The 18,623-nt window shown below is 35.3% G+C and overlaps 2 protein-coding genes across 2 annotated transcripts; one reads left to right on the forward strand and one right to left on the reverse strand.

The window, feature by feature from the left end:
• The first annotated feature begins 1,788 nt into the window (after positions 1-1,788).
• On the forward strand, positions 1,789-6,389 carry LOC145232354 (partitioning defective 6 homolog beta-like). The gene is made up of 5 exons (XM_080096958.1): positions 1,789-1,955; positions 2,264-2,489; positions 2,812-2,997; positions 4,555-4,736; positions 5,544-6,389. The coding sequence occupies exons 1-5, from the start codon at positions 1,875-1,877 to the stop codon at positions 6,006-6,008; spliced, it is 1,140 nt and encodes a 379-aa protein (XP_079953084.1). The 5' UTR covers positions 1,789-1,874; the 3' UTR covers positions 6,009-6,389.
• A 1,086-nt stretch (positions 6,390-7,475) lies between these two features.
• LOC145232353 (mannosyl-oligosaccharide 1,2-alpha-mannosidase IA-like) lies at positions 7,476-15,090 on the reverse strand. Its single transcript, XM_080096957.1, has 13 exons — positions 14,833-15,090; positions 14,383-14,522; positions 14,018-14,209; positions 13,512-13,612; positions 12,397-12,508; positions 12,123-12,298; positions 11,485-11,585; positions 10,891-11,007; positions 10,510-10,625; positions 10,144-10,357; positions 9,469-9,641; positions 9,064-9,179; positions 7,476-8,742 (listed from the first exon to the last, which is right to left on the reverse strand). The coding sequence occupies exons 1-13, from the start codon at positions 14,984-14,986 to the stop codon at positions 8,646-8,648; spliced, it is 1,809 nt and encodes a 602-aa protein (XP_079953083.1). The 5' UTR covers positions 14,987-15,090; the 3' UTR covers positions 7,476-8,645.
• Between the last annotated feature and the right edge of the window lie 3,533 nt (positions 15,091-18,623).

Here is an 18,623-nt window from a genome sequence, read left to right on the forward strand (position 1 = left end):
ATTCTAACACTTTTAACCATTCAATTACAAATTTGTTGTTTGTTTTTACAAGTGTCTACCAGTAAATAGTTGATCAACATATAAAAACATTAATCTAAAATACAGACGCTAACGTTACAAGGCAAACACACACAATCTTAGACACAAGTTATAATTTGCGATTGACTATTGACTATTAATTTTATGTTTTTATATGTTGATTGCTACAGTACTATGTTTGAAAAACAGCGGTATGTACTGTATACTTTTTTGTTTTCACATGAAAACATGCTGAAATTGTAAGGTTACATGAATCAGTGTCAAGATTTCTTCTAAAGTTTGTGAAGTAGTGAACCTTTTATTTTACATTAGTGTTTATTTATTGTTTTACAATTTGCGAATTACAATCGTAAAAATCTATTTTTAGCCAGGTTATCATCTTTTCGAATGACAAATCTCATCAGGCTCTGGTCACATTTGTGGCTGTTGTAATATTTCTCTTTCAAGTGCTGTACTTAAAAGTTCAATAACTTGCCAAATCCAAATGTACTCTCTAAAAGTGGTGGTACATTTCTATTTGCGTGAATGTGCTCTTGTACTTACGCTAGATAATATGTACTAGTTAAATGTTACTAATGTTTAGAAGACATTGCTATAAATAGGTTACATATTGTGTGTAAAGTGCCAGTATAGTTATAATAAATGTTAAAAGGGTGTTTATGTTTACTATATATTTACAACAGAAATGTATTTTTCAATGTGATAGGTTTTGGGTCTGCATTCTGCAACTTATCTATTGTTTTTTATATCTTAACTGGCTCATGAAAATCCTACATTTTTAAAGCAATTTGTTGGGTAAAACACAAATAATCTTCACAAAATTTTGTAGCAAGTTTGGATAAGACTCCTTTTGGTAGCGAACATGATCAAACAGTAACCCTATAGCACTGCCATTAAGTTTCTCACTCTCCAATGAGATATCGAGCATGCAGGACCAACATGTCCAACGTGCATAGTTTGCCTGCAAGACCAGTTTCAGCAAGCACAAAGCAAGTGATTGACATCAAGGCAGAACAATTAAATGCCTTTAGTGCAAGGCTACACAAATAAGGACCGCGGTCCATATCCAGACCTTGGAGGCGTTCGATGTGGACTTAGACGGTCATTGATCACGGCTTCATATACACTATCATTTGTGGTTAATTACTTCATCATTGCTATGTAGCGGCAGTTTTTAAACTGGGGTGTGGAGCCTAAAGTCTTTCCAAAATCGAAAAATGGTCCATTATTTCACAATTAACAAAACGGCGATTGTTTGTGCACAATTGTATCTGCAATGTAATAAACTGAGTTTTGAATCATTACCTTACGAAGCAATCCTGCAAAACCAGATAAAATGTATTCGGTATGTCATTGTGCTAATCAATGTTCGCAAGGAGTAAATTAATGTTTAGTGCCTAATTCAAGCATTTGTTTTGCTGACATAAACATTTGGCTTAAACAAATGTGTTCATCTTAGACCGCGATTCTCCACATTAGATTATAACAAAAATTGGCTAAGACATGTTGCTTTTGCATTACTGACAGAACTGTACAGACCTTTGGTAATTTTCAACTTTTCCATCTGGACCTTTGACAAAACTAATTGAGTAGCCCTGCTTAAGTGCGAAATTTCTGCATGCAACCCCCAACTGCCATCCTATGCAGACTGGGGTTTAATCTGGAAACTTACCAATAATATATGCTGTTGAGTTTACAGCTTTTGAACATAAACTAATTCTACATTTGGATTGTTGTACAATAATAGCATTAAAGCTCTTCCTCTTTGTTGCAGGCACTTTTGTTTAAAAGCACTCATGAATAGTTTATCTTGTGAGAAATTTTAAGGTGCACTAATGACAATGGATAAAACTTCTTCTGGGCAAAGAGCACCCTCTCCACCACCAGGTGGGGCATTTTTACAAGTCAAGAGTAAGGTAAGCTAGAGTGGCGAAGGTAGATATAAGTAGAAGGTCCCCTAAATTTAAGCATTCCTTGATCTAACTCTTAATTTACTTCATGCAAAAAAGCAAAAATGTGTTCGAAGTTGATGCCCTTTAATGAGGTCCTAATTGTACCTTAATGATTGGAGTTGCAATGAATTTAAGGTACAGATTTAAAGCAAAACTCATTGGCAATAAATATTACCCCCCAGCATGTATTTCAAATGTGGCCTCAACAGTTGAAGTTTGCTATTTTGGTTTTGGCAAATTCCTAAATTACACTTTGTAAACTTTTCTTGTAGTATCAGGCTGAGTTTCGACGCTTTCCTTTGGATTTAAATCGTGACAATTTTGAGGACTTCTTTCATCGCTTGCAATCACTCCATCATTTGGCTAACTTTGATTTTGTTATCACCTACACTGACCCAGTACACAGCGATCTTCTGCCTATTAACAATGATGAAAACTTTACCAAAGCCAAGCAATCATGTGTGAATAGTCTGATGCGTGTATATGTTCATAGAAAAGGTAGGTAGCTATTTTTTTGCATTACTAAGGAGATGTTTTTAAGTGCTGTGTGCTGGTATAAATGTTATGTCAAAATGACATAAGGCTGTCAAAATTTTTGGTTGTAATATTGGCTTGCTTGAGTTAACTTTTGAACAGTTATTTAGAAATCAGACAAATTCACATAAAAAATATAAAAACAAGCAGCGCAAAAGTTTAAATCATGTAGAAAATCCTTGAACATGGTCTTTTGACTTGTGTAGGTTTGAATAATTATCTCAAATCATGAGTTGCCGACCCCTATTCTATAAACAGAATTTAACAAGTTTTTGTGCATTTGTAGACAATTTAAATTTGATGAATGGATTTGGTCAGTCAACTGTTCGAAGGAAAAAAGGAAAGAAAGCAATTCCCAAAATAAGTTTTCCTGAGGATTTTCGACCAGTTTCCGCAATCATTGATGTTGATATTTTGCCTGAAACATTACGACGAGTTCGTTTACACAACTATGGTGTCAACAAACCTCTAGGTATGTCGTTTCTATGTGTATTTTTGACATAAAAACAGCAACAAAGTTAATCAACTTTAAATAAATTACTTACTATTAAGCGTTACAATGACATGTTGAACTGCCGGAAGAGCTAAAAATTTTGTTGTTACAATATATATGTTGATTTTGAAAAGTGAAACATTAGTGGTTTTTAAGACTTCAACGTTTTTCTTTGTTAAACAAAACCTGGTATAAAACTTGTACTCTGTATTGAAAGTGTTTTGCACAATTGTTTATATTTAATAAACTCATGTTTGTTAATGGTATATATTTGGGATTTTTTTGTGGGATTAACAGAAAATAGACTGAAGTTCAGAAAAAAACCCAATTCCTTTCTTCTTAATTTTTTGCACATGGTTAGCTTTAACAGCACTGTCAGCATAGAGTTTAGTTAGAATCTATTGTAGCATAATGAACTGATAGGCATGTTATATGCAAAACTAAACATTGAATGTAATGATTGATATTTACACTAAATGCTTGTCACATGCACATAGCATAACATGAAATGTCCCCTTCCTTTTTAAGCAACAGTCAGTTTGGCTTTTATTAGCTGTAAGTCTGAAAAACTATGAACCTACACCAGGGGTGGGCAACCTTTGTCACTGTGGGCCCAAATACAATTGCAATGATTAGATCGTGGGCCGCAACTTTATATAACACAAGGTGATTTTACTTTGTTGCATACCAAAAATGCCTTACTACAAGTAAGATTCGCATTTGATTCTAGCAGCATATGGTCAGGTAGCATAAAAATAGCACCAGGCGCTCTAATTTGCACAAATTAATATATTATTTAGACTCGTTTGCCAGTACATTTAAAATCCAAGTGTCTCTGCGGGCCGCAGAACTTTTATACAAGGGCCACATGTGGCCCACGGGCCGCAGGTTGCCCACCCCTGACCTACACATTGACAGAAGTATGACTTACAAACAAAACAAACAGATTTGCATTTTTTACTTTTGTTCTTTTACCACTCTTTGTGGATCTTAAAATGTTAATAATTTTTTTGCTGCCCACCAAATTATGATTTCATGTGTAACAAACATGTCAAACAAAAAATACTTCGGTTTTAAATTTGACTGACCTATTGCTGATGTTAAACAAAACAATGAATGGTGTAACACTGTGTCAAAATGTCATTTTAGGTCCACTTAATTACTGTGCAAATGAGAGTTTGCTACAGGTATAAATGAAGAGTTTTATGTACCTCTAAATAATGTGGCTTCCTAATTGATAGGTGCCAGTACGTCTTTGTTTGTATTTCTAGCAGATGAAGTGATAACTGCTGAGTACAAAACATTTTACAGCATATTAAATCACTGTTTTCCATCCATTTAAAACTGTGGCAGTGAATTATATTTTTAGCACACACAGAAACGTATTGTTATATTTATTTGCAACTTTATTATTAATTACAGCATGCTTAGTTATGTAATCCAGTGTTCTTTTAACTGTATTAAATAATTCCAACTAGGTAACATGTAAAAACCAAAGCTATATATGTATGATGATTTACAAAAATGTTTTTGAAGGTTTCTTCATAAGAGATGGAGTGAGCCTTCGTATGTCTGACAATGGCTTGGAAAAGGTACCAGGAATCTTTATCTCGCGCTTGGTGCAGGGTGGACTTGCAGAAATGACTGGACTACTCGCTGTTAATGATGAAGTATTAGAAGTGAATAGTATAGAGGTCAATGGAAAGTCATTAGACCAGGTACTGTTGTTTTATTTTTTGATGGGAGTAAGTTTGCATGATATTATTCCTTGTGTGGTCGCTCTGTTTTTAAACACATAGGAAAATATTTGCATGACATTATATTGTCTTTACTAATCAACTTGTCTTTGGTAACTCTTTTGGTAACAAACAGCCTTTGACGTTGTCTGAGTGCACATTTTTTGTAACACTGATATATATATTTACATAAATTTTGATTCTACTGTTATGACTTTTTTTTAAGAAGTTTGTGTGACCACTTTTGTCATGAAATGTTTATGGACATTCAAATGATGTCTAAATTAAATAAATTTGGATAGTTTGTAGAGTATATAGCATGATTAATTATTTAATAAGCACTGTACCAATCACTGTGTTTGACCTTACAATACCAAACTTTTTAATGGTTTTCTGTTGAAACTCAATGTTTCACATCTTTGCAGTCACTAATATGGGATGCAATATAAAATAAGTACAGTATAGAACAGGGGTTCTTAACCAGGGGTGCACGCACCCCCAAGGGGTGCGAGGACTGTTCCTTGGGGGTCCGGGGAGGCTGAATCATTAAGGTTGGTTAGGTCTATTATATATAAATACAAAAACCCAGCGGGGTGGGAAAACTGGTTGGTGATTGGAAAGGGGTGCGAAATTTGGTTGGTGATTAAAAAGGGGTGCAGCAAGGAAAAAAGGTTAAGAACCACTGGTATAGAAAATATATTAATGTTACAAAAAGGTCATAGTGTATGTGTATTGGCAAGCCACCCTTCTAGTTTCATCAATAAATGCTAACTCAGAACATATTCGCAGGTCACAGACATGATGGTTGCCAACAGTAGCAACCTGATTATCACTGTCAAACCTGCAAGCATGAGGAATACAGTTGCACCTCCAAGATCCAAATCTCATGACCAATTAAGCTCTGCTTCGTCGCCGCAACATCACAGCTATGATTCAGATGAGGATGAAGACATTGTCAAGGACTTGTCCTCCACTTCATCTAAAGCCAGATCATCTGATCGAAGTGGTGACAGCACTCATATTCATCGTGTAAAAGCATCACCTAGTCCTTCACCCAAACATGGATCACCAAAGTTACATCGTTCCGGAGAAGTTATGTCCTCTCGTGGATATAACTCTTCGCCCCGGTCATCTGCATCACCGTCTCGTAGAAAAGATGGCAGCAGTGGTCGAAAGCCTAAGAAAAACCGTGATTCAGTTAAAGCCAAGCGGAGCAATGAACCACAAGATAACAATACAACTCTAACTTTGTAGGTGTGTAAATAATGTTTTCTATACTTTAAGTGGTGCTTCTCTTTTTTGTGTTAACCAACATGCACAGATTGTATAAAAAGCGAATTTTAACATTTTTATTGTCTTTTTTACACGTGCTAGCAATTGAGAAAGATCATGTCAGGAGAAGGTTAAGATGTAACCTAAATGACCACCTTCCATGTTTCAAAATCCTAATGTTAAATAAATCATCTTAAGTAAAGTTTTGTGCTTATTCTGAGTATTGCAACCATATGCCTATTTTACCATTGTGCTTTTTTACTTTTGTGCAGTGACATTGTGCATCCATATTACCCATACTCTCACTTTGTTAATTGTATGTCACACTTTTCTAACAAGCAATAAATTTATGGAAATGTTAAAGCAGCAGCTGTAGCAGAATTGGATAGATATTTTCCTTCTTGACAACTGCCTCAGCCAAACCACAGCATGCATGACAAAGTAAATTGGACGTGTACTTGGTCAATAACTTTCTTTGTGCTTCTGCACACTGGGCAATCTTCAACTTTCCAAACCCATCTTTTACTGTTATATGCTGCCTTGATTTCAGATTGCACTGATGCAAGAACAGACGTTTCATTTTAATGCACAGCAAAATTAATAAGGCTTTAATGTAACTAAACAGATCATGTGATTACCACATGATTTTTTTCACTAATGGCTACAATCCTTACGCAATTAACCGGATTCGTCTTCTGTATTATGTAAATTCAAATCATAAGTCCCTGTTTAATTTGTGGTTAGATGCATTGCATGGGAATGTTGTGCTGAACATTTGGTGGCACAAACTTACTGCGATATAAAAGTGGAATCAAGAAAATACATATATGGCTTATGGCTTGCAAAATTGGAAGAAGAAAAACATTAACTGGGCGCCCCCCTTGTAAACACCTTGTAATTAACAAGACTGTGTGATCTACTCATATTTAGACTTACTGTGTTACCTGAACAAGACACTTTAGCAGAATTTGTCCAGAGGAACCTAATGGGTTGAACTATATGTTGCAATAAAACAGACAGGTCAACAATGTACTCATTCCAGGAAAAAATGAAACAAACTATTAGATTACCACGAGATTATGTCATAAAAATATACAAAAATCAAAAATGTTTTTTCACAAATTCTACAAGAACTTCTACCCCCTATCTAATGGTTTTATTTCTCCCCATGGGACAGAGACTGTGTCTTGCAGTGACCTTGTTTCTGACACCATTGGTTAAACTACTTGGCTGTTCGCTAGCTTACAACTAACTAGATACTTGGACTTTACTTAACTCTATTAGTATGTATGTGCAAAAAGCTTTTCGTTATGCGATAACTTTTCAACTTACACAACTAGGAAATGTTCAAGAGGTAAAAACAAGATTCAGATCCTAAAATAGTGACTGTCAAAAACAGTCTTTGTAAATTTCGAACATACATGCAAACTTTTCACAAATATACAAATCTTTAAAAATAGCAAACAAAGGTTTATTAGGCATACCTGTTTCTGAAAAAACAGGTTACCGCAAGTAAATTTTGTTCAAAATATACAGTATTTTAAAAACACAAAAACCAGCTCATTAATTGACCCCAAATTATTATCAAAAACATAAAACACCAAACATGTGTATAGAAAGGTTTGCCAAAAAAGTATTCATTCAATTTTTTGAACGAATTACTAAAATTGAATTTACTTGAATAATTTTGACACAAAAGACTATACATCCCATAAAGAAAACTAACCAAATATGAAGTTTACATCACAAGTTGTGGATATATATTCAAAGTACTTAACGACCACTACATTTCAATGGATTAGAAAAATTTCAAACCCATTTGTCAACAAATATATAAGATATAATACACATAAGTACAATGTAGAAATGATATTTGGTCCAAAGAGTAAAAAAGCACTACTGATGCAAATAAAAGTGTTTTCAAAAGAAAAACTGACAGAGTGCATTGTTGAAACACCTGCATTAGAATGTGTTCGGTTTATAGACGGTTTATGGCAGTTTATTTGGACCATGCCACCTTTTTAATTTAAGGCTTACAAAAAAAAAACAGGCACATTTAACAATCAATAAGAGGCTGTAAAGATGGTCAAGTCTGGCCAAACAGTGCCATTTTATACTTAAAATATGTAATCTATGGTTAAATACCATATATACAACATCATAAACACTTGGACATATACTTAACTAAGCAAAGACCATGTGCACAAAATGCCCACTGCTTGGTTATGAATTTGTAAGTTAAACCCATAATGGCTGTTGTCATTTACTGCAAAAAATCACATTCTTGCTATACAATTTTTCCAAATGGTTTCATTCAAAATGTCACGATATGTACAGATAAAGCGACAGTGAAAAACAAAAGAATTCATACAATTCTATTTATAAGGCTCCAATATACAAAAATGACAATTTAGCATTTGAAGACAAGCTAGCAATAAAAAACCTATGCCATTGTGCATAGTTTGGTAAAATACACAAAGTAATGTAAAAACATTGTCTTTGTTCAGTTTTGCTACTGAACGAATAAAGGCTGCTATCTAACTCATTACCCTTGGACTGATTTAACATATAAATCTCAACTTCCATTAAACGGAATTTTTTCACACAATAACATATATCTTAATTCTTGTCTATTGGTAACGGATGTGCTTCAGTGTTGAACACAAATTCATCGAGACTTAAAAGGTCATCATCAGAAAACAGCAAGTACAGGTACCTAAAACAAATGTAAAGATGGTTAAGAGTGAAGCTGAACGCTTTTACTTTTATTATTGTTATTTAGGCCAAAACAGGTCTGATTTTGTTTTAATGTTTTTTCTGTCTAGTTGCAGAGTTGTTGCAATGCCTTTATGCAGAAAAAGTCAGTAAAACATGATTTGTCGAGCATATTAACTAGGGTAACATGCACTGCAAGCATGTATGAGCAAATACCCTGATAAAGACACCTTAATTGAGATATTGGATGAGCTTTTTCTATTGCTGGTTTAGCAAGAAAGTTTACGATATACGAGCATGTTTAATATCATACAAATCTTACTTCAAGGTTTCTGCTAAGAAAAAGCTCTGCTGCACATCGTCATGTTGTGGCTGACTGGCATACACATCTTTGATACCAGAAAATCCATTTTCAACCTGGCAGTTTTTCCTCAAAGCCTACACACATATATGTAGCTGTTTTTACCCATACTTTTTATTGTTTAGTCATTTTTTTAATCAGATAACTGATAGTCCATCAGTGATTCAATTTTAGATCAAGGGTTATTAGTATTTTTTGCGATGAGCTGTTAATTAAAAAAACATATTTTTCGCAGTACACAAGTCAAATTTTGCCTAAAAAATGCTTTTTGATGTCAACAGAACTTGTATAAATGTAAAGCTCTTCAAAAGCAAGTGTAGCAGCCGTCATGATATTGCACATCTTTTAAATAAATTAGAAACTTACTTCCACAGCCTCCCATCCCCACTGTCGGTATTTAGAATCTTTAGTCAATCTCCACATGACGAAATAAGTTTCAACAACTTCCGGGCGTAGAATATAGTACTTCTCATTTGCTCGAACTGCCACTGCTTCATTGCCACCACCAAGATGGAAAGCCTCTGGGCCCAGTTTTAGTGCTAAAAGGAAAACCTTGTGGTGTTAATTTAGGATGTCAGGTCAAACATACTGGTTTATTGACGTTGTTTATCAAAACTTAACGAAAATTTTCCACAAAAAAACTCCTAAGATTGATTAGAAAATTAGGCAATGCCCTGAGGTAAGAATCAATTCATTTCTGCTTACAATCAGATTAAATCATTTTTTTCAGCCGGAGGTATGCAACTCAATTGGGGATAAAGACCAAAACAGTTTGTGACTATCTAGTCCTGTGCAAAGTTCATGAAATAGCTAGTTTTGTATTTCATAATTTTCCATGTCTGCATACAAAAATATGAAAAAACAACAACAACAAAATGCTGATGTGAAGATATCGTTGCACCACCAAAGTTCAAACATAGCTTTAGCCAGCTGACTAAACCAGATACTTTATGTGTGCCATTTTTTAACAAGTTAAGAACCCCGTTTGGTCCACAAGCCCAATGTTGTACAACCGTGTATTTAACACTGCATTCAACTTACTAGCTTTGTCATAAGATGTGTGGCATGTATGGGCAATTTCAGCTCCAAGATTCAAATAGTGCTTTTCATCTTTGGAACCATTGGCACCGAGGGCAAACATTCCACCAGCGAAGCATGTCAAATGACCCATCTTAGGTTCTAGCCGTCCCGATCTCCACTCGCCCAAGTAGGTCAGTCCACCAGGGGATTTACCCATTACATGCTTCTCAATTGCCTAGGCAAAAACAACAAGCTCGCTATAAAACCTGTTTGTTGCCGCAATGTTATTTACACTGCATTGCAATGAGTTGTTAACTGGTCAAATGCTTTGTGCTCCAACTGTAAAGCAACAAAAAAACAACCCAGGCTTTTGAAAGACATGCTTACCGAAATTGCATCATCATACATTTGACGACCTTCAGTATCTTTTTTTCCTGACATAAGCCAACCTTTCAACAGATACTCATAGAAACTGTCACCCAATGCGCCCACAGACACATGTCCTGCAAAAAATGCGTTTTTGTTAAACCTGCCATTTCACTTTTTATGAACATTTTAACTTTTGTACTGAAAAGTAAGTGCAGTAAAAAATATTTGGTTTTACCCCAATGCTTTGGAATAAAGGCATTTTTCACTATCAAATAGAGAGATTACTTTATAAATCATTAATTCCTTGTATAAGGTAGCTAACATGTTTAAAAAACTGCCAGACGACATCACAGTGTTTACAACTGTAGGACATAGCATAAACATGCAATTATTACTTACTTTGACCCCAGGCACCAGTTTGTGGGTGCATGTAGTTTGGATATAAACCTTGTGGTTTGTCTGCCTGCTTTAGGTAATTTCGAATCTTCATCACTTTCTCCAGGTATTTTGGATCACCTTAAAAACAAAAAAAATTATCAAATTAAACAAAAACGGTATCATGTGTAAAGATAATGGTACACATTTCAGGTGGTTTGTTATATGTCGTTTATGAAAAAGAATTTCACTACAATACACATATAAATTTGAAATTATGTTGTCTGCAATATTTTGGGCAACTTTAGTTTCAAATCTTGATCAGCGCTCAGAAATAATGTTACAAGTGAATTTTTTGCGCCAATATTTTACACATTTTACTGTCATTAGGGGATCTAGAGATATCAACAAAATAAGTAAGCATTTGCAATGAATGTACTTCTGACTACACAATCATCATAAACAATAAAAATTGCCTTTTTTACAATATGGGGTTTTGCTTTTGGAGCAACAACACCTAAAAGCGCTATCAGCGAAAACTGGTCACCACGGATATTGTGAGTAAATTTTAATTGAACTTTAGCAACATAGTTTAAACTATGAAATATGTAAACCTACCAGTAACTTGAGAAAGTTTAGCAAACTCTAAATGCAATGTTCCAAACTCTGAGAGAATCGATGAACCACCGGAAGCCCATCCCCAATTTCTTACACTTCCACTGAAAAAGAACAGGTTGGTTTAAAGTTTAATACATTGATCCTTATTCCTACCTACAAATGCACATCTAGAATGGAAACCTAACATGAGTGTTTCATTATTCATTGACCAGAGTACCCATTAATGTATGATTTATTTATAATGGTGGTTCATTAAAATATAAAATTGAGCTTTCTTTTAAAAAAAAACAGAATTTAGGAGAATATTTTGTAACATGCTAAAATACAAATTTAATCAGTTTGTAGCACATTAGTGTAATCACTACTGCTACACACTTTAGTCCAAAAACTTGTTTAAGTTCTAAAAACACAGTTTCAACTTCATGAAAATTATATCCACAAAAAAATAATAATAATGCAGAATGGAAGGTCTGTGTGGCCTAAAAAACATTGATCCACTTTACAAAGATTGCTCATTGATAGAAAGGTTTCATAAATAAATGCCACCAAGAGACCAAAATAGATTACCAACATTGGTTGCTATCATTTTTATACCAAAAGGAATTCCCTCTAATTTATATGTTTACTAAAACACTTACGTATTGGGGTTAACCAAAGCATATGGAATGCCAGTAGCAGTGTTGAATGCTGGCATAAGTTTCTCAGCCACTGCCACAGCCTGGTTTAGGAGTACATTGTCTCCCGACAGAAAATATGCAGACAGCAGTCCACCAACAAATCGTATGTTTACTTCAAAGACTGATATGTCTGATTGCTAAAATAAAAATAGCATGAATCAAATTTAGTAAAACAGCAGTGATAAAACAGATATAATACTAAAAAAAGTGTTTATTGCATGTGATTATGACTTACAGAGTTCATGTTCAAGTTGACAACCCAGTCTTTTCCTTCATTAAACTGGTCTTTCAATTCCATAATATAAAGTGTGTCCAAAGCATCAATAATGGTTGCACCAGTATCAGCACTGCACATAAATAATAAAGTTTTATGATTAAGAATTTAACAAGATGCTCCAGTGGTGCAAAACGCAATCGCCTTGTCTTCACAAGGTTATGGGTTCCAATTAGGGATGTGCCAAAACTGCAAATGTTCTGTTTGGTCGAGCACCGAGCATCTCACTTTAACGCTCAGTGCTCGGCCGAGCACACTCGGTGCATTATGATGTCAAAAAAAATCCCTTTTTACGTTTTAGCTCTACAAGGCCCCTTACGTCACCGGCGGTGTTTTATTGTAGCTGTACATGCCCATAAAGTATGAGTTCTTCCACCATCTAGTGCATTTGAAAAATTATTCGTTTTTGTTCATAGACACCGTTTAGAACACTAGTTACATATGTTAGCAGGGCATGAATATGCAAATTTAACGCTCAGGTCAGTTTGTGCAACTGCTCGGCCGAGCACCGAGCATTAAAAACAGCGACGCTCGGTACCAAGTACTCAGGTTCTGGCTCGGCTCGGCCCATCCCTAGTTCCAATACCATCTTGATTTCTTGCATTTCTCTAGACATTAAACCCAGAGGAACCAAGGGTTAAACCTAATTGAAGTCAAGGGTGTCCAAAGTGCGACCTGCATCTGTTTTTACAAATTGTGTTGCCCTTATGCCCCGACACCCATAGTTTGGATTAGTTTTTTGAGTTGATAGCGACTTCACACAAAACCTTTCCACGGAACTTTATTTACTGGTGAAAAGATAGTATACATGGTGCTGACACAACAAAATCCCAAAAATTGTGTTTTAATTCTGAAAAACTTAAAATGTGTTGGCCTGCAGGGAAAAAAATGTTGGCCTGCAAATGTTGGATTTCACCTGATAAAAATTGGCAACATTAAAAAAAGTTTGGACACCCTTGACCAAAGCAAAAAAAACAAAAAAACAATAATCCGATGGCTTTGCAATAAAGCAGACAACTTGACGTTAGTGTTGTTCCATATACATGGGCGAATAATGGTAACTGCAAATATCTTACCTTCCGAAAATGTTTGCAGAATGCTTCTGTTTGGAAATTGGCCTCAGTTCATTTGCTCCCCAAGCATAATTTCTGTAACCTTTCCAGGCTAGTTTCATCATCTGACACATAAAATAACAAATCCATTAGATATAAAGTTGTTTAACCTTTTCCAAATTGGCAGTTTTATAACCGTTTTACCATACTATAGGAGGCCAATTTTATTTGCCAAGTGTTGTGTGATTTTGTTGTTTTTGAAGTGTTTAACTTTTTGGCATTCCATAACCTTATTGCTTGTGCCCAATTTAATTACCTACAATACCTAATGTCCACCAGGTGACAATATAAATGACTAAAATTGCAGCCAAAGAAGCTAAAAATCAGTAAACAAGCTTGACTTCAATTAATAAGAACCACAAAATGGATGGAATAGAATTACAGTAAAAATTTTAAAGCAATATCCAATTTACCTGTATGATCTTCATGTTGGAAAACAACAAATTAAACAAAGTCACAGGGGAACTTACATCTTTAATTATCTCTCGTTTTTCAATTATATCAGGTTCTTGTGGCTTGCCTCTAGATGCATCATATGGTGTTATTTCCATTTTTCCACCACCCTTCGCTAACTTTTCATGCATTTCCTTTTTCTGTTGTTCTGCACGTTTCTCCGCAATCATACGTTTTTCCTCTTCAATTTGCTTTTTCATTTTCATTACCTGGATGGCATATGCAATAGTGAGCATTAAGGCTAAGATGTTAAAAAAAAGTGATAACATGATAAAACTGTAGAAAATGTAATCTTACATTTTTTGAGCATTATCGTTAGTGTATTATTATATTTATAAATATATTATCATCTACCAAAAGAGTCAACTTTTGTTATCCTTACTTCATTTGCCTTATGAATTGCATCCTCATGGGCATTTTGATATTTTTCAAATTGCCTGCGTTGGCTAGCATCTTTCGGATTAAACTTTATTGCTTGAGGCTTCTCTATAACTGCTGGTTGTTCCACAGCTTTAGGTTGCACTAACAAGGTGGCAAAACTAATTAATTTCTTTTATAATATCAGTTATTTATTTTTAAACATAGACGTTGCAAACTGTTATATGTTAGGAAAACATTTTGGTTAGTTGCAAGAACAAGCTTGACAAATATGATTTGCTACTCATCAAATAAAACATAGCCTATCGAATTGTATACAATGGCATTTTCCTAAATATATTACATCATTTTATGACCACACAAAAATTTCCAATTTACCTATGCAAAAATACAAAAAAATGCCTATGATCACAGTACATGCTGAAGGTAAAATTCTAATAAAAAACAAATTTACATTTTTCAAAATCCTCTGTGTTGTGGTGGTGCTCAAACAAGTTTCGGATATCCATTCCTTCCGTCTTGGGAAGTAGGAAAACCATTGTGTAGCAAAATATCACTACAATGCCCAGCCCAGCAAGAAGAACCACTTTCTGAACCCTTTTCATCATGTTAGTTTATTGTGATCCTAAATCAAGTCAATAAGCTTAGATTTAACGTCAAAACATGAAGAAAGCAGCACCTAAAAAACTTAATGGTGAATCTCTAAAAGTATAAAAGACTAAAACTGATTATAACTTCGCAAGGGAAACTGATTAGTACAAGCTAGGTTTCCATGAATCCTAAAAATATCCACTTGCATGTCCAGCACCATAACATTAAAACAAACAGGTTATTGCTGACATTATTGGTCCCTTTTACACCCACAAACATTTGAACAAAATCAACCTTATTACAACACCATTTTTGCTTTTGTTCGGTTGTTTGTTCATTGAAAGTTAAAACATTACAACAAACACTCTTATTTCAATAGTAATCATTTGCTTTTACACCCATAAACTGTTTTGACTAAGCCAGTGCATTCTGGTTCCGACAGTATGATGTGTGCGCTCTGTCCCCGGTTGGGAAACATTGATCTAAACCTAAACTAGAAAGTCGCCACTAAACATTATTAAAAAAATTCTGTAAATTGTACTGAGCTAAGTCATGCCTAGTGCCTATATGATTTAAAAATCGCCCCCTAACTCCAAACATTGTCACAATCGCCCCCAACGTAGAACCCTGATCTAGACTAAAACTAAAACACAACTACTTAACCCAATCGACCTTTCGGGTGGTGTACCATAGCGCTTGGCACTTTTATCCATAAACTTACAAAGAGCATACCACTCGTTTAGATTTTATATGGTCAAAAGAGACAGATGCATTGTTAGTTACAATAAACACTGAGGTCTGAGAGGGATCCACAAAACTTTAAAAAAAAGGATGCAAAACTATAAGCTTACAACAAGCGTACACCACACTGCAACCAAGGTTGCCAAATGGATGTGTTGTGTGGTCGCTTGGATTCATGACGCACTTATTAAATTGGTGACGTAGCGAGAATATACATTTCGTTATGCTTCGCTGCATCCACTAATGCAGCGCAGCAATCATACCACATTGATTCATTGTTGCTGTTTAGTCAGATATATTTTCATTTGATTGCTTAAACCAGTAGTTCTCAAACTGTGCGTCGCGACGCCCTGGTGCGTCGTTTCAATTTTCCAAGGGCGTCGCAGAATATTCGTTTCGTGGCTTTTTGTTGTTGTATCAATAAACACAACTTTAATAAAAAGTTTCCTCATTAACTTTTATTTGATGGTGCGTCGCTAGTCCAGAAAACTTTTCCGGAGGCGTCGCAACAAAAAAAGTTTGAGAACCACTGGCTTAAACAACTTATTCCATCAAGGCATAAATTTTGTAAAAATGTGTTTGTAGAAATGAAATATTGACCATATGTTGTAGTATTGTGCGCCAAAATTTATCGATAGTTTTCTGAAATGATTTTAGCCTACCTCATCATTTTATGTCTATAAACACTGGATTGCGTTACTCCATTGAACGGTTTGTGATTTTTGAAGCAATTTGAAGCGTAATGGCGGCCGGCTGCTCAAGGAAGCTCCAAAAATGCATTGCGGGCAATGGGGATCATAGGGAGTCGAACCGGAACTGAACCCGAACCCGCGAACCGGTTTGAGCGGTTAATTTTGATTAAACCCGAACCGAACCCGAAACGCTAATTACGATTTCCTAAAAACCCGAACCGGAGTTGAACGTACGCCATATTTTGTTTGGCATTGGACCCGAACCGGAACCGAACCAGTAAAAATTGTAGTCTGTTTTATATTTCGTGTTTTTTTTTCAAAACAGCGCACTGAAGAACACACGAGATAACACGTATACGGCGTGTCAAAAATAATAGTGCACGGCCAAACTTCTTTTGGAGTTTGATAAGACCAAGGCCGATGATGGGTAGAATTAAATTGAAACGAATGAAAATTTGAACCGGTTTAAAAGCGCAAACCGGTTAGGACCGGATAATTTGCCCAAAACGGAACAAAACCCGAACCCGAAAATATACATTTTTGAAAACCTGAACCGAAACCGAACCCTTTGAAAACAAAACCCGAACCGAACCTAAACCCATCTGACAAGCGGTATCGACATTTTGCCACTCCATCACCATTGCCCGCAATGCATTTTTGCCATAAGTGGCTAACAAAAATGACAGTGTGGAAAATCAACAAACAAGAAACACATCGTCTGTTACCAATTGTTGGTAAATGATAAACGTACTAAGTTTTAAATTTTATTGACGAGTTCCTATCTAGCATTTAGTGTAACCGTTTACTTTCAATAATCGTGTCGAAAACAGCTCTTCGAGCAACCGTTAACAACCATAATATCAAATCAAGGGCGCCCATAACCTTTTTGACTCAAGATCGACTTTTGAGATAATCTCGAGTTCTACCATTTTAATACAAATTAGCAATATGATACAAGAATATGTGCTTATTACCAAAGGATAACTTGCATTTTTGCGAGTCCATGTTGTGCGTTTTTATCGTGTTTTGGGTATGATTTTTTACTGAACATTAATTAAGCACCATTTGTAAACTTGATCCAATGCCACTCTTTGGAATCAATATGAAGCAAAAAGTTGAGGCTAAATTAATTGTTGATTAGGCCATAACAGCGTTTTATTTACAAAAATGAGAGCAAATACCAGCACAAAGTAACAAATTACTACTGCAAATTTACTTTTGTGACGTAACAAAGCGCCTACTGAGTATTTGCGGTGTGAACTTATATGTACAAAACCTATTTCTAACTAGAGTAGTGGTTTTCCTATATATTGCCAGTTTATATATACTACATCATGTTTAACGATGTATCACATATACCATTTACTATATTTATAATGGATATATATTTGGCACCTACATTTCATTGGGTCCCTATCTTTTTCCTGGCACTTTATAACATAATTGTTTCTGCAAGCATAATCTAATGGGTCCCCACACATGTGCATATGCGATTGGGTAACAGTAAAAATAGGACACAATCATTGCTTCCGTCAGCGATCATTGTTTCGCGGCGTGTGAATGTTGTTAGATAAAGATATGGCGCCGATCGCTGCAGGAGGGGCCTGTCGTTAACCGCCATAAGACGCAAAACTGCGTGATACAACAATTGCATAACTAACGTTTTTAAATGATCTATAAGCATATCTTAATTGCACAGTGCAAAAAGATTGCCTGATAGCACGTTCAGTTATGCGCGAGGCCAAAATATTCGCTTTTCAGTGGGCAGGTTTGCGCTTTTCGCGCCCAATTTGGCTTTTTTCCACATGGAGTTGCGCGTTGTTTTCACGAGGTGGAAAATGGATGAGTTCAACTATAACTTTTAAAAAAGTTATAACATTTTTTTCCTTACTAGCTCTTTGTTTGTTGAATTATGATGTTTAATCCGCACAAAGCGTTCCCTGGCGCCGTTAAGTTTCTACATACCAACAATACGATTGGGTCCTGGGTTCGAACCCCGTGAAAAAAAACAAAAAAACAACAACAATACGATTGGTTAGCTGGGCTTTTTATGTCCAAAACCTGTTCTGAAACAGTTTTATTAACGCTTACAGTTTGAGAAGTCACGTTACACAGGTGTTACAAATTGTGCTGCGTTGTCGCTCTGCGTTTTGAAACACGAATAAGTTGACCTACATTAACGTTCACAGAGCAATATAACTAACATCGTAACATCTTAATT

This window comes from Phallusia mammillata, chromosome 6, assembly GCF_965637545.1.
Source record: "Phallusia mammillata chromosome 6, kaPhaMamm4.hap1.1, whole genome shotgun sequence".
Lineage (NCBI taxonomy): Eukaryota > Metazoa > Chordata > Ascidiacea > Phlebobranchia > Ascidiidae > Phallusia > Phallusia mammillata.

Coding starts and splice junctions, on each gene's coding strand:
- LOC145232354 (XM_080096958.1), top strand. CDS start 1,875: ATGACAATGGATAAAACTTCTTCTGGGCAAAGAGCACCCTCTCCACCA. Junction 2,998..4,554: donor TGGTGTCAACAAACCTCTAG/GTATGTCGTTTC, acceptor ATGTTTTTGAAG/GTTTCTTCATAAGAGATGGA. Junction 4,737..5,543: donor ATGGAAAGTCATTAGACCAG/GTACTGTTGTTT, acceptor ACATATTCGCAG/GTCACAGACATGATGGTTGC.
- LOC145232353 (XM_080096957.1), bottom strand. CDS start 14,986: ATGATGAAAAGGGTTCAGAAAGTGGTTCTTCTTGCTGGGCTGGGCATT. Junction 11,586..12,122: donor GCTTTGGTTAACCCCAATAC/GTAAGTGTTTTA, acceptor GTTCTTTTTCAG/TGGAAGTGTAAGAAATTGGG. Junction 8,743..9,063: donor TTCTTAGCAGAAACCTTGAA/GTAAGATTTGTA, acceptor CATTTGTTTTAG/GTACCTGTACTTGCTGTTTT.